The 15888-nt window shown below is 55.1% G+C and overlaps 1 protein-coding gene across 1 annotated transcript in view; it reads right to left on the bottom strand.

The window, feature by feature from the left end:
• The window catches only part of LOC135806389 (uncharacterized), a 32742-nt gene extending 17242 nt beyond the window's left edge, over positions 1–15500 (bottom strand). Inside the window, exons 1-5 of the mRNA XM_065320565.1 lie at positions 14966–15500; positions 13485–13725; positions 13074–13137; positions 12224–12419; positions 11764–11896 (exon numbers count right to left, since the gene is read on the bottom strand). Of these exons, the coding sequence (XP_065176637.1) occupies positions 11764–11896; positions 12224–12419; positions 13074–13137; positions 13485–13725; positions 14966–15197 (866 nt within the window). The 5' untranslated portion in view covers positions 15198–15500. The remainder of the gene's footprint in view (positions 1–11763; positions 11897–12223; positions 12420–13073; positions 13138–13484; positions 13726–14965) is intronic.
• Positions 15501–15888: the final 388 nt, after the last annotated feature.

Here is a 15888-nt window from a genome sequence, read left to right as displayed (position 1 = left end):
AAACGGCAAGCAGCATCGTCGGCACGGAAATCACGGGAAGACATGGCCGAGTCGAGGAGATCGCGAACACGGGCACACCGTTCGGCATGCTCAACCTGCCAGGCAGGCGACTCCAGATCGGCGCTCAGAACGATCGTCTTCGGCTGCCAGCCCAGCATGGCCATCATCGGGGTGATGCTCGTAGCACGGTGGGGTCGAGTTCGGTAGTGATGAAGAAGTACCGGCAGATCTGGCACCCAGTCAGTGGTGTCCTCGCCTAGCTTCCGGATCATGGTCAGCAGGGTGCGGTTGAACCGCTCGGCGGAACCCTGCGACTGGGGATGGCGCACGGCGCCGGTCTTGACGGTGATGCCAAAGGCGTCAAACAGGGACTTCACGAGGGCGTTGGAGAACTCTGAGCCATTGTCCACGCGGATAACGTCGGGGGCACCCCATCTGTAGCACAGCCGGGTGAAAGCAGCAGCGACGGACTGCCCATCGTGGCGAAGCAGTGGTACGACCTCTGCCCACTTGGTGTAAGCATCGACGGCGACGAGAACACAGGAGTATCGACCACTGCGGTCCGTCCCAAGCTCGAGGGTGTCGATGACCACAGTACTCCATGGGCGGCTGGGAATATCGGGTCGAGTGGGCGGAGCGGAACGAGTGCCAGAGGTAGTAGCGGCGCGGCACTGGCGGCATTGCTGGACGTGCGACTGACACTTCTCGGCCATGTGCGGGAAGTAGCATTGCTGCCGGAGCGACTCGTACATGGTCTGCCAAGCGGCATGGCCCGACGCGGAATGCGCGACGGTGATGGCAGCATCCTCCTGCGAACTGGGGAGTACCGGGACAACAATGTCGCCAAGTACAGGAACCTTTACACTGCGACACAGAAGATCATCACGCAGGCACAGTTGGGATCGGACGGCTTTGAAGGCACTGGCGGACACAGGTGTATCATCGCGTACCTGTTGGATGGCTTCCTGGAGCTGTGGATCAGCCGGCTGCGCAGCCCGCACCTCCGCCAGTTGGAGGGGGCTTGGGACAGCAGCACTCACGGTCTCGGGAGCAGCATCCGCAGCAGCTTCTGGACATGGAGTCTTCGGCCAGGCAGGTGGGACGCGGGTCAAGCCATCCGCCTTGTTGCTGTCGGTGGGGACCCAGGCGACTACAACGTCCATGCCTGTGGTGGTGATTAGGTCGTTGACGATTTGGAGCCGGCGCTGAACGAGTACTTCGTGTAGACCACCAACACGCACACGTTGCAGGCCCCCAACGACTTGGGTCAGCCAGGCAGCCACGGTCTTCGAGTCAGTGTTCAGGATGACTCGGCGGACGTGCCATTTAACGGCGAGAGATAGGCCCTTGATGGCAGCGTCAAGCTCGGCGACGTTGATATGCCGCTTGTCCTGGACGGGGCGAAGCCAAGAAGCGTCCTCCACGATCTCTCCATCCAGCTCCAGTGCGACGCCAGTGGCCAGATTCGACGCGTCACACCACACGGCCCAGATAGAGTGCTCGCCGGCGTTAACATCCCACAGGCCGCGGACGGGATCGGCAGTGCTTAGCTTCGCAAACAGCATGTCACAGCACTCGACAACGGCAGGTGATACGGGGTCGTCCCAGGAACGGCAGTCGCCTGTAGCCAGTCGCTTCAGGTAGCTGCAAGCCGGGCGGAGCCACGCACATACAGGGTAGTGGCCAGTCAGACGTCCACACCACGCAAATACTGAACGTCGCGTCGGGCTTGTGGGCGGGGCAAGATCCATGTCACGGCGGCGCCAGATGGTGCGCCCTTGATCGTCAGTTGCCAGCTGCATGCCGAGTACGCGGGACGTCGTGAGCGGCTCCGGAGATTTCGTTGGTAGACCATACGCCGACAGTTGGGCCTTGAGTGGGCCCGTCTCGGTGGCAGGAGTACGGATGTCGTCAACGTAGTTGTCCACGGCGGGACGGTCCCGAGTGACCCACTGGACGATCAGGTGCATAAACTTCGGCGCAATCGCGAGGCCAAAGCCCATCCGGGTCATTACGAACATCTTCCCCTTCCATACGACCCCCTGGTAGCGGACGAGGGCAGGGTCGATGTGGACTTGAAGATATGCCTTACGGATGTCGAGCATGTCCCACTCACGGCCATCCGTCTGACGCCAGGCGCGGACCTTCTCAGCACAGACGGGGGCTTCGGACCCAGGCTGGGACTTCAGGAGAGCATTCAGTTGTCGATAGTCCAGGCACGGGCGGACTGGAGTGGAAGACTTATGCTCCTGTACGCGAGCCAGCAGGGGCAGCACACCTGCGATCTTCCCATGGACGCTTTCATCGTGCGGAACCAGCCAGCCGTTGGAAATCCAGCCATCGATCTCCTGACTGAAGTGCTCCTCCTGCTCCGCGGTCAACCCCTTGCGACTGTATTGACCAATGCCAGAACCCACCGGAGCTGGTGGCGGGTGACCATCGGCCCAAGCCCACGTGAGGGTCCAGCGGCGAGTACGGCTGCACCACCGGATAGTGCCGTCGCCAACGCTGAGCAGCACGTCGTCGCCGTCAGTGGTCACATTGACGTGCCGAGATGGGTGTGGGACGTCAGCATCCTTCGGCACAGCGACGGAGGCAGTGGCCTGGTCAGGACCGAACTGAACACTCTGCAACTGGCCATCGGCATAGGCTAGGCGCAGACCGCCGCTACGGCTGCTGACATCCGACCCGAGGAGCAGGTCAGCACGAACCACACTCAAATCGGCAGCAACCAAGACAGAGATGGTCTGCTCCGGAAATCGGACTGTATCGTCCATGCGTTGCAAAGTCACGGTGGCCTGGCCGAGGATGCGCAGGGGTTGTCCATCGAGGGCAAGCAGCTCGGTAAACCCGGAAGGAGCCGACCAGTGTAGACCGCAGGCGAGTGCAGACTCCTTAGAGATGAGGGACCGGGTTGCTCCGGTATCGATGACTGCGATCACACAGTGGTTGGCCTGTTGCTCCTGCCATATGTTGAGGTGAATCCGTGGTAACTTCCCATGAGAGGGGACGGCCAAGGAACAGAGAACTTGGTCAGAAGCATGCGCAGCTGCCGATGCAGCAGTGCCCTTCTTGGCCTGTCGAGCGAGCCAAGCCTGGCGCTCAGGACACTCCGACTTGCGATGCCCTTCCGCATCGCAGAAGTAGCACGTGATCCTGGCTCTTGGCGTGCTGCGCGAAGTGGGAGTTACACGGGTCGACGAGCGCTCCGGGCAGTCACGACGCACGTGTCCCACGGCCTGGCATCTGAAGCAAACGACGTTGCTACGTGTAGCTGAGCCTGCGCCTGCGGTTGAAGAGCGTGTACCTGTCCCAGCGCTGGACCCGCTGCTCGGACCACGGCTCGAACCACTCGAACTCGAAGTACCCCTGGCCCGCCCGCCAGTCGTAGCAGCCGCGTAGTCGAAGTCCGCGTCAGTGGCTGACGCAGCAGATGGAATATCGGCAGGCTCCTGGTCGCGCTCCGCGACACGAATGGCTCGGAGGAGCTCGAGGGACGCACTGACGGTCAGAGCTTTCCCAACCATTGACAAACGAATTTGTTGGGCCCAAGCAGGAGGCAGGCCAGCAAGAAGTTGCTGGACGATGATACTGTTGTCGTCTCCAGTGGCGTCATGGCCAGCGAGAGTAGCAAGGCGTTGCAAATCAGCGACGTATGCGTCCGGGGACTCTTGGCTGCGATACCTCCTCCCCGTCAGCAGTTTGAAAGCCTGGGACTTTGTAACGGAGAACGCCTCCTCCAGCTTGGCTTTCACAGCGTCCATCTTCTTCTGATCCTCTTCCGACATCCTGGTGAAGACTAGGAACGCGTCACCGTCCAGGAAGAGCGGCAATTGCTTGGCCTTCTTGGTATCGGTATCCCAACCATTGATGCCCGCCAAGACTCCGAACTTCGCCCAGAACGTGTTAAAGTCATCACCTGGGCGCCCGCGGAACGGCCGTAAGTAGCCTTCCGCTTTCGAATTCAACATGGCAAGTGTACTGAAAAACCTGGTTGAGACAAACGTCGGGTTTCGGCACCACGCTGTTGTGGAAATCTCCTACAAATCTCCTACAACATTTAATCGCACACAACCAGCACACTCACTTCACGAAACGGCCACTGTACGGCTACAGTTAGATTCTATCGAATGAAGTGAATGCATGGGATATTAGTACTGGTGAAATTATGTGGGAGAGCACTAGGATTGGCTAGTCCAGGCAGACAGAGACAGAGACCTGGATCGTGCGCGAAAGGAAACCATGGAATGCCATAATCAGACTAACAACACAGATGATTGTATAATGTACCAAGGAATGATTACTGCCGGCACACCTCCGTGCAGAGTGTCTAGTCTTGTCAGCCAGACGTTCACAATATGCTTATGATAATAATGACATTACATGCCTCACCCAATACTGAGAAGAGCCAAACCACTAGGTTGTTACAAGCACCTCTACACTCTCTAGGCAATGTTGACACGAATCAATGCATGCTCTACAGTCATATCTACACAGGGAATGCATGTCACACTGTACTGATGATGTCACCACAATTCCATTTCACACCGGCACCGCTTTTGTCATCGACTTGTACTAGTATGTATCATTTGCCGCTACGCTAGGATCGGGATTGTAGTCCGTGATCCGTAGGCGTAGAGGGGGCTTGTTTTCCTTGGTGTGTTGGAGTTTTAGGTTCCTGCTTCGGTGGTGCAGGTCATTAGTTTTTTGGTCATTCTTGTTTAGTATGAGTTAGCTGTTTGGCATGAGAATGAAAGAGTAATAATACAGTCTTCTAATAAGAAAGTAACGACGTTACGTTTGTGGAATGGTGAATCAAGACGAGAGGTAAAAACATTGGTCCTTCGAGAGCCGGATTCGAACCAGCCGGACGGAAAGATAATGGACGTCGACAAGCGGCACAGTGAACAGGTCAGGCGATCTCAACGTGAGACCAAAGGCCGGAAAGTGAAGCCGACTTGTTGCAGCAGGAGCGACAATATCAGTAACGTTGTCGCAGGCAGCGTCGCGGAGGAAACCGAAAGTATCTCCTCCTCGACACTGAGCCGATTCTCGAGTGTTTCTCGACGCTCTTCGAGCAGTGCTGCTGAAGCCAGGAAGCGGAAAGCGGAGCTGGTGGCAGCGCAGCGTGTGGCTGCACTTGAAGAGGAGGCGAGAAGCCATAGGCTGGAAAGCGAGAAGAGACTCTCCAATCTCCAGCTCGCCGCGGACCTGGCGGCGATTCAGGCCGACGAGGAGGTCGACAACGGAGGCACAGCAGCACCCGTGCTCGACTACGGCCACAGCGAGAGGGCAATGGACATGCAGGAGTCACACTACTTCGTGAGGGGCGGTGAAGAACCAGTATCTGCTCAAGACGCAGAACAGTATCCACAGCACGAGGAGGTCGAAGTGACTCAAAGTGTCATGCCAGCCCAGGGGTACACGGACAGTGACCCACATGACGCGGCTACTCCAGCAGTAATTCCAGCCACCAGCCTTGTGCAGCCTCTGTGTGCTGCGGAGATAAGGATCCAGGAGTTGGAGGGGCAGCTGAAGTTATGCCGACAGAACACTGGCTCCATTGAGCGAGCCTATGACGACAAGCTCACTGTGGAGCTTGAAGAAAAAAGACGACTGAAAGACGAACTCCAGCTACAACAACAGACGATTGCAACCCTGAAGCAGCGGATCTTCCAGGAAGACGCGAGGCATGCTGACCAGGTGCAGGTGATCAAGTCCCTGGAGGGAGATCTTGCCAAGGCCGAAGCAAGCAACGACCGTCTCCAACGTGACTTGGTAGCCAGAGACCATCACATCAGCCAGCTCACCAGCTCGTCATGCGACCTGGAGGACCAAGTGCAGAATCTTGAGTACGAGCTGGAGGAGACCAGAGCTCAACTAGCAGTCATGCAGGTGGACATGGCACCTTCCAACCGGGAAAGGCGCGAGCTGCAGACCAAAGCGCAAAGTGAGCCACATGGTGCGGCCGGTGCCGACACCCCCACATGCGATCTACCTTCGTCCAAGAGCGCGGGAGCAGGGTGCCGTGACGATGGACCCCCGAAACGACCAGCAAGCACTGATGGTCCTGCTAGCCTGCAGACGCAGGCCACATCAGGTGACAGCATACAGACAGCTGTTGCATCGGCAGTGTCACAGCTGGCCCAGGTATTGTCGGACAAGCTGACGCCACCAAGGGCGACCACTCCAGCCCACCAGAACACCTCGGACAAGGACCTGCGGAGAATGATGGCTAGACAATCAGCCACAAAAGACCTGCCGGCCTTCAACGGTGATCCGACAGCATGGCCGATGTTCAACCGGATGTTTACGGCCTCCACTGCAGAGTGTGGTTTCTCCAACCAGGAGAACATGACCCGTCTGCAGAGAGCCTTGAAGGGAAAGGCTTTGGACAGTGTGAAGTCAATGCTCGTCGTACCGGACAACATTGATCGAGTGATGCACACTCTCCAGATGCGATTCGGCCAGCCAGACCATGTGGTCCAGTCCATGATTGTCCAGGTCAAGACCATGCCTAAGTTGCGAGACGACGACTTTGAGCAGCTTATTGACTTGGCGAACTCGGTTAGCAACTTGGTGTCGACCATGGAGCTCCTCAAGAGCACAGGCCACTTAGCTAACCCGCAGCTCCGCCAGGAAATCGTGCAGAAACTACCGAGCAGCTTGACCCGTCAATGGGGAGAGCACGTAGCAGAGTGCAAAGATCCAGTGACGATGAAAACACTGGCAGAGTGGCTCGCAAAGAGAGCAGATGCGCTCTGTTGTGTTCGGAGACTCGACACGACGGCAGCAAAGTGTGTGTCAACAGGCAGCAATATGAAGCCGCCACCGACTGCTCGACAGAGCGGCCAACGGCAGACTGCCTTCGTGGCCAGCGAGAGAAAGTGCGACTTCTGCGGACGGGCAGGCCACAAGGTGGCTGAGTGCCGAGAATTCGCACGCAAGACGAGCAACGAACGCTGGAGATGGGTCAAGACAGAACGGCGATGCTTCACCTGCCTTGGCCAGGGCCACCGCACTAGAGAGTGCCCTGACAGTACGCCCTGTAAGAAGGATGGCTGTGACCGGCTTCACCATCCGATGCTGCACCCACCGAAGAGGAAGGACGATGTCGAACGCACGAACCTAGCTAGCGCCCAGCAGCAAAGCAGAGTCGTTCTGAGGACAGTGCCGGTAGCAATCCGCGGACCGAAAGGTGTGGTGAACACGGCCGCACTACTGGATGAAGCATCAACGGTCACCCTGCTGGATTCAGACATCGCAAAGCAGGTGGGCGCAGAAGGGCCATGTAGGCCATTGACGCTAGCATGGACGAACGATATGTGCCAGCAAGATCCTGACTCCAGGGAGGTCACAATCACCGTGAGCGGTCAGGACGGAGACCTCCAGCTGTCGGCCCGGACTGTGCGTGAGCTGCACCTACCAGCCCAGCATGTCGACATCAACCATCAGCGACAGCATTGGCAACACGTGAGCAGCGCAGACATCCCGCTCAGCGCGACACAGAAGCCGCGCTTGCTGATTGGCCAAGACAACTGCCATGTTATCTTGCCCAGGGAGACGATCGAGGGCCCACCCAACGCACCCACACTGAGCCGGTGCAAGCTGGGGTGGTCGATACACGGCCAACTCGGTGGCGCTGATCAGGTACTGCATGCCCGACTCGACACAGCGGAAGAAGGCAGCGCCGAGGACACGGATATCGGTCTCCACCAACAGGTGAAGCACTACTTCACCACAGAATCGTTCGGTGTACAAGTCCGCAGCGAGAAAATACGCTCGCGACAGGAAGCGAAGGCGGAAAGGATCCTGGAATCCACCACGAGACGTATCGGGGAACGATGGGAGACCGGCTTGCTGTGGAGAGACGCTGACGTAAGCCTACCGGAGAGTAAAACGTCAGCAACGCGCCGCCTCCTGTCCATTGAACGCAAGATGGACAGGAACCCTGCATTCTCTGAAGCGTACTGCGCCAAGATTGCACAGTATATTGACGACGGATACGCCACCAAGCTCACACACTCCCAGCTCCAGATGCCTTCTCAGAGAGCGTGGTACCTGCCACATTTTGGAGTGACAAACCCCAACAAGCCAGGCAAGCTGCGCCTAGTGTTCGATGCAGCTGCGCCAAGCCACGGGGTCAGCCTCAACGATGCCCTGCTGCCAGGCCCTGACTATCTCAACCCTCTCACCAGTGTGCTGTTCAAGTTCAGACAACACCGCGTGGGGTTCGGAGGGGATATCCGACAGATGTTTCACCAAGTGCACATCCGACCTGACGATCAGCCTGCACAGCGGTTCCTTTGGCGAGGCAGTGACAGAGACCGTGAACCTGATGTCTACCAGATGAGAGCCATGACGTTCGGCGCTGTATGTTCGCCAGCATCAGCCCAGTATGTAATGCGAAGAAATGCAGACGAATTCCGGCACAGCGCGCCAGATGCAGTTACTGCAATCCATGACAAGCACTACATGGACGACTACTTCGACTCGACGCCGACGGCAGAAGAAGCAGCCCAACGGATCAAGGAAGTGAGTCAAATCCAGGAAGCCGGAGGCTTCTCCATCAGAGGCTGGGTCAGCAACTCACCTGATGCTCTTGCTGCCGTACCCCCAGATATATGCTCACCATCGGTAGTCACTATTAGCAGCGACAACGAGACTGTAGTGGAGAAGACACTCGGTCTGAAGTGGTTGCCACGGGAAGACGCGTTCGGCTTTAGTCTGAGCCGTAGACTTGAGCAAAGCAACACAACAAAAGTGACAAAACGTGAAGTCCTACGCAAGCTGATGTCTGTGTTCGACCCCCTTGGTTTCTTCACCTACTACACCACGTCGGCTCGCATTCTGCTACAAGACATTTGGCGCACAGGCGTCGGATGGGACGAGCCCCTACCAGGACCTCTCGTCCAAAGATGGACGGACTGGTGGACGGGAGTGCACAACCTCGGAAGCAGGTCAATTCCGCGTTGCTACTGCACGGCTATTGCGGACAGAAAGGACCTGGAGCTTCACGTGTTCGGAGACGCCAGTGAGTCGGCATTCGCCGCAGCAGCCTACTTCAGGCTATCGCTGCCTGACGACAGCACCAGAGTCGCATTCGTGTTTGGCAAGTCCCGAGTTGCACCGCTGAAACCCATATCCATACCGCGGCTGGAGCTGCAAGCTGCACTGATGGCCAGCAGAATGGCCGACACCGTCCGGAAAGAGCATGATCTACCTATCGACCGCATCGTGCTCTGGAGTGACTCTATGACTGTCCTACGATGGATCCGAGCAGACGCCCGTCGATTCAAGCCATTCGTAGCACATCGTATCGGAGAGATTGAGGAGCTCACTGATGTATCGCAATGGCGGTGGGTCCCGACACACAGCAACCCAGCAGATGCAGCAACCAGAGCCCCACCTGAGACATCAGCAGCGCAGCACATCTGGACACATGGTCCTGAGTTCCTGACCAAGCCAGAGTCTGAGTGGCCAGTAGAGAATCCTGGGCGAGACACTACCACCAGCGACGACCAAGCCGAGATGAAGGCAGAGTTTACTGCGGTAGTCACCAAAGAAGCGCAGTTAGCCCTGCCAGATATCAGCCGCTTCTCATCCTGGATTCGGCTGATGAGAACGACAGCATGGATCGTCAGATACGTCAACAACCTGCGTGCGAAAGCGTCAAGCAAGCCCACAGTCACTTGCGCTGAGTTGCTGCCATCGGAGTACCAGCAGGCCCAGAAGCTGTGGTGGAAGAAAGCACAGCAAGACAGCTTCCGGGAGGAAATTGGCGACCTACAGAAGCACAGCAATGTGAGCAGCAGCAGCAAACTTCGAGACCTCTCACCTGTGCTAGATAGCGACGGTGTGGTGAGAATGCATGGCCGAATTCGAAGTGCACCACCCGGAAGTCCACTGACGCCCGAGCCTGTCATCCTGGACCCGTCGCACCCATTCACACAGATGCTCCTTCAGCAGTACCATGTCTGGCATGGACACCATGGTCAGGACAGTGTGGCAAACGACGTCCGCCAGACGTATTGGGTCTTGAAACTACGCACAGCCGTCCGCCGTACCTGGACCGTATGCCAGCAGTGTAAAAATGAACGCGCGCAGCCAACACCACCTCAGATGGGACAGATTCCCGACGCACGCGTTGCCACGTTCATCCGCCCGTTCACACTTGCGGCATGGACTATTTCGGGCCACTGACAGTCACTATCGGACAACGTCACGAGAAGCGGTACGGCGTGATATTCACCTGCCTTACGACCCGAGCTGTACACCTGGAGCTGTCACACGACTTGACAACAGACTGTACCATCATGGCAATTCGTAGGTTGAGCAGTCGCAGAGGATGCCCTGGAGTCATCTACTCGGACAACGGCACCAACCTACGAGGTGCAGCAAGAGAACTCAAGGAATCGTTGGACCAGCTGGACCAGACACGCCTCACAGCTGAGCTCACACCGAGAGGAATCAAGTGGGAGTTCAATCCTCCGGCAGCCCCGCACATGGGGGGAGCGTGGGAGCGACTAGTGAGGTCCGTGAAAACCGCCTTGAGAGCCGTGCTCAAGGAACGTGCTCCGCGTGAGGATACACTCATCACGCTACTTACAGAGGTTGAGGCGATAATCAACAGCCGCCCGCTCACACATGTGTCCTCTGACCCAACTGACGACAACAGCCTGACGCCGAACCACTTCCTCCTCGGGACGCCATCAGCAGCACCAGTGCCCGGAGTATTCAGTGGTGATGACCTACATCTGCGCCGGCAGTGGCGCATCGTGCAAGTGCTAGCAGACCATTTCTGGCGTCGCTGGATTAAGGAATACTTGCCAACGCTAGCCCGGCGAACCAAATGGCACGGAAGAACAGAGAAGAAGGTGGAAGTAGGTGATGTGGTGGTCATCGCCGACGACAACGCAGTGAGGAACACATGGCCGAAGGGGATAGTGACGGCGACCTATCCCGGCAGAGACGGCCTGGTGCGGGTAGCAGATGTCAAGACCCAGACTGGTGTGTTCCGCCGGCCAGTAGCCAAGCTCTGCGTGCTAGACGTCCGTTGTGTTAGTGACGGATAAATCGTCACTGGGGAGAGGATGTTGCCCCCGTAGGCGACGTTGGCGACAAGCAACACCCGTCGTATGCAACTTACTTTGCATCCACTGCTGCACTTTCTGTAGTCTGGGCTTCATGTATGACTAACACTGCTATTGATGTATTGACTTTCAGTCGGCTCCAGTTACAACTGCCGGTACACATGATACATGAACTGTCTGACCCCTTTCATGCATTCGTATGCAGCTGTCACCTAACACCGGCACCGCTTTTGTCATCGACTTGTACTAGTATGTATCATTTGCCGCTACGCTAGGATCGGGATTGTAGTCCGTGATCCGTAGGCGTAGAGGGGGCTTGTTTTCCTTGGTGTGTTGGAGTTTTAGGTTCCTGCTTCGGTGGTGCAGGTCATTAGTTTTTTGGTCATTCTTGTTTAGTATGAGTTAGCTGTTTGGCATGAGAATGAAAGAGTAATAATACAGTCTTCTAATAATAAAGTAACGACGTTACGTTTGTGGAATGGTGAATCAAGACGAGAGGTAAAAACATACCCCATCCAGAACATACCCCATCCAGAACATACCCCATCCAGAACATACCCCATCCAGAACATACCCCATCCAGAACATAACCCATCCAGAACATACCCCATCCAGAACATACCCCATCCAGAACATACCCCATCCAGAACATACCCCATCCAGAACATACCCCATCCAGCGGCGCTCGCTTCCACCGATTGCTCTTTTAGAAAACAGTCCTGGATCCGTGCGCTGCCCGTAGCCATCATCAGTTTCAACAGAGACGAAGCATTGATCAAAATTGGAACTTCCCATTATTTGAACTGAAGTGATCAAAGAGCAGGGAGGAGCAGAGGAAGAAGATATTCAAGTGCCTATGTTACAGTATTACAAGTCAGGACAGTAGTTTGCCATCACTCACACATCTTCTGCGTCAAAGACGTACGGAGTAAGTACCTATCCAGCGTGCCATGGTTCTGGCTAGAGAAATCTGACCTCATGGATAAAGTAGCGCCATGTGCAAGTGCGGAGAGTGGTGTGTGTGGTGCTAGGGCCGCGTACCCCCCCCCCCCCCCCCCCCGACGCTATCATATTCGTGAGGTTGGATTTCTCTGGCCGGGACTGTACATACCTGAGCCTCCAGTACATACCTTCATAGTGTCCATCGTTTGCAAAGACTGGTGTTTCCTGTGCTGCTACCTGGTCATTGTCTTGCACTGCATGCAGACTGATTGTGGCAGTGAGGCCAACCTCACCACTAGCACTACTCGATAGCTGAATGTTTGCTGGAGCAAAGTTTGATGCTGGAGAGTCCTGTGTGGGCCTGGGAAATCGTGAGTACTGAGCCTGGACAAAGAGACGGACACATCCACACACACACACACACACACACACACACACACACACACACACACACACACACACACACACACACACACACACACACACACACACACACACACACACACACACACACACACACACACACACACACACACACACACACACACACCATGTACGCACCCCCCCCCCCCCCCCCACACACACATGTACACACACACACACAGGTACGGTAAGTTCCCAGATATACAGACATGCATAGTCCTGTGCGACCCCAAACTAATGATTCACTGAAGAGTGTTCTCTAATCAATGGGTGTCGATTTCACTTGCAAAATACTTGCATAAAAATCTCTCGAACAGATAATTGTTGACAGCGCTACGTGACACCAGGAACAAATCTACAGACAGAAGAACAAAGACCGGCAGCAGATCAATGCTAGTGATGATAATGTGTGCTCTAGGAGGGCACTGTGGCACCAAATTTATAATCTTCTCTAAATGAGACTACATGAGCATTAGCAATTACATGCATTGGGGGGGGGGGGGGGTGATCAGCTTGGTTTGTAAATGCATTCTATCATTGGGAGAGGATACCCAAAGATACTTATGACTTTGTTGCATTAGGACATACAAAACTCTTGCTATGGCAGTCACTTACCGGACAAACGGTCACTTTGTGCTGTACGAAATTCTGTTCTCCACCACTGAGCTGGGCGCACGATCTGAAATTGCAAGGTGCATAGCATGGAGAGAGAGGGAGAGAGAGAGAGAGAGAGAGAGAGAGAGAGAGAGAGAGAGAGAGATAGGAAAAGAGAGAGAGAGAGGGGGGGAGAGTGAGGAGAGAGAGAAATAGGGGAGAAGGAGAGGAGAGGGTCGAAGAGTAAAATCACAGCCTTCCAAGCTACCTCACGCAATGGAGATGATCCTCTGGGCATGGACCCTTTGTTATGGACCGTCCCATGAGCGTAGTGATAATTATACCTACCCTCCTCTGGGACTCCCGCGGATGTATGTTACTCCTAGTACAACTACACTGCCTCAGGTAGTTCAATGTTATCTAAGCACTCACGTGAACTCAAAGCATCCGATGTTGGCAGACGGAGCCCTCCATCTCCACTGCAGCACACCAAATGTACGGCGGTAAAATGTTGGACTCTGTTGAACGACATTGGAACATCCCTGTCTTAGTCTGGCGTGATATGGCAGGAATCTACGAATGAATCGATCAGTGCTGCTCTCCGCACCGCTCACTGCCGTCCGAGCCACGCACACAGCAAAACTGTTGATGGGTTCTCGGATATGTAGTGTCACTAAGGTAGAAAAGAGCATAACAAACGGCGAACACTCACATGACGAGTGCATTCTAGGAACGTATTTCATGAGATTCTCAGTCCCTGGGTGTTTGATCATTAACCGTGTTGTCAATGTTTTAGGATACATGCCTAAACAGAACACCACACATAATATGACATGATGTACGATTAATATTGATTGTGTGAATCACTAGTGTGTGACTGAGAGTCCAGACATCCCATCACAGAGTACTAGTATTCCTAGGAAGTTTCGGACTTGTTAACAGGATTGTCTGACTTGCATCCATGCCGGTATTTCGCATTTTAAAAAAACATCAGACCCCGATTGGGCAGGGGTAGCTTAAGCTTGCGTCCATATGCCCAAACCTTGCATCCAGGGATGCATAGAACGTACAGTAGGAAACATTGCTATCCGTACTCACTCCAGGCATAGGATACAGTGATTGTCATTCAGTGCACTGTTCACAGTGGATCACAGACGTCTCTGAGTGAGGGTGTGTAGCTGCATGGTAGGCGAGTGGATGGGGCTGTGGAGAGTGAGTGAGGTTAGGCCGTAAGGAGAGTGAATGAGGTTATGGGGTGTGAATGAGATTATGGGGAGGGAGTGAGGTTATGGGGAGTGAGGGAGGTTATGGAGTGTGACTGAGATTATGGGGAGGGAGTGAGGTTATGGGGAGTGAGGGAGGTTATGGAGTGTGAATGAGATTATGGGGAGGGAGTGAGGTTATGGGGAGTGAGGGAGGTTATGGAGTGTGACTGAGATTATGGGGAGGGAGTGAGGTTATGGGGAGTGAGGGAGGTTATGGAGTGTGAATGAGATTATGGGGAGGGAGTGAGGTTATGGGGAGTGAGGGGAGTTATAGAGTGTGAGTGAGGTTATGGGGATTTTTTAAATTTTTTTACAATGGGTGGGCGAGGTTATGGAGAGTGAGTGAGGTTGTGGAGAGTGCGTGAGGTTATGGAGTGTGAGTAAGGCTATGGGGAGTGGGGGCGGTTACGGAGAGTGAGTGAGGGTATCCACCCTATAGAGAGTGGGTGCGGTTAAGGAGAGTGAGTGAGGGTATGGAGTGTGGGTGCGATTACGGAGAGTAAGTGAGGGTATGGAGTGTGGGTGCGGTTACGGAGAGCGAGTGAGGGTATGGAGTGTGGGTGCGGTTACGGAGAGTGAGTGAGGGTATGGAGAGTGGGTGAGGATAAGTAACAGTTAGTGCCGCATGCTCATGACTCTGAGGCTTACCTCTGAAGGATTGGTGAGGTGCGTAGACCTTCTCACTCTCCGTAGCCAGGCGATATGGTGATACGAGTAGGGCCAGTTTCTCGGGGCCTGCACCAGATCCAGCATCTTGGCTTACTGCTGGGCAAAGTGAGTTACATTGGCATAATCGAGGAGCAGTTCCTTGTTGCGCACTTGCCTCTCCCCCAAGCAGAAGAGCAGCTAAGCAGGACGACAAAACAACGTACCATAACATCGTGTCCCGATGTGTGACCTTGCGAACTTCGAGAGAGTTGAGACGGCACCGTTTCTCCCCGTTGTCGTTTGTTTGCAGGTCACCTTCGCTATTTTCAAGTCAGTTTCCTGTCCACATGAAACAGATTGTGGGACCACTGTCCACTCTCTTCATCCCTCTCACCACAGAGCGTAAGCGAGAAGAAGATGCAAATTGTATGATCCAAAAAGCCGCTGAGAACTCTGAAAGAGATTCGGTGAATGACTTTCTCTATCCCGGCCAGGCCACCACGCTGTCTCTGCACTGGACCCTGGTCTGTTATCTGACCTCGCAAACAATTTGGTGAGCGTTTGAAAGAGACAAGGGAATCGTCAGATGGACACTGATAAGCCCTGTGCGACTGACAGGCGGCGCTGGTTACTTCGTTGTTTTGACATGACCACAACTTGGCACAGCGTCAAATGAACCCAAACTGCAAAATAATTCAATCTTCCAAGGCAAGAGAGCAGCTCCCCGCCGTGTTTGTGAGCACCGGTACCGCGGTGTATATCTCCCACCGAGGCGAAGGCTTCCGCAGCTTCGAAGCTCCACCGTGGCGGGTAGAAAAGGTGCACTTGACTGGCTGCCACACTCGGCCAACACTAGGCCACAGGTCCGTGTGCACGCGGTGCGGAATTTCGCCGGAAGGGAGGTGGAGAACTCATAGAGTCTA

The sequence above is a fragment of the Sycon ciliatum genome, chromosome 1 (assembly GCF_964019385.1).
Source record: "Sycon ciliatum chromosome 1, ocSycCili1.1, whole genome shotgun sequence".
In the NCBI taxonomy this organism is placed as follows: Eukaryota; Metazoa; Porifera; class Calcarea; order Leucosolenida; family Sycettidae; genus Sycon; species Sycon ciliatum.
Note: the sequence above shows the minus strand (reverse complement) of the source record. Positions and strands in the feature narration are given on the sequence as shown.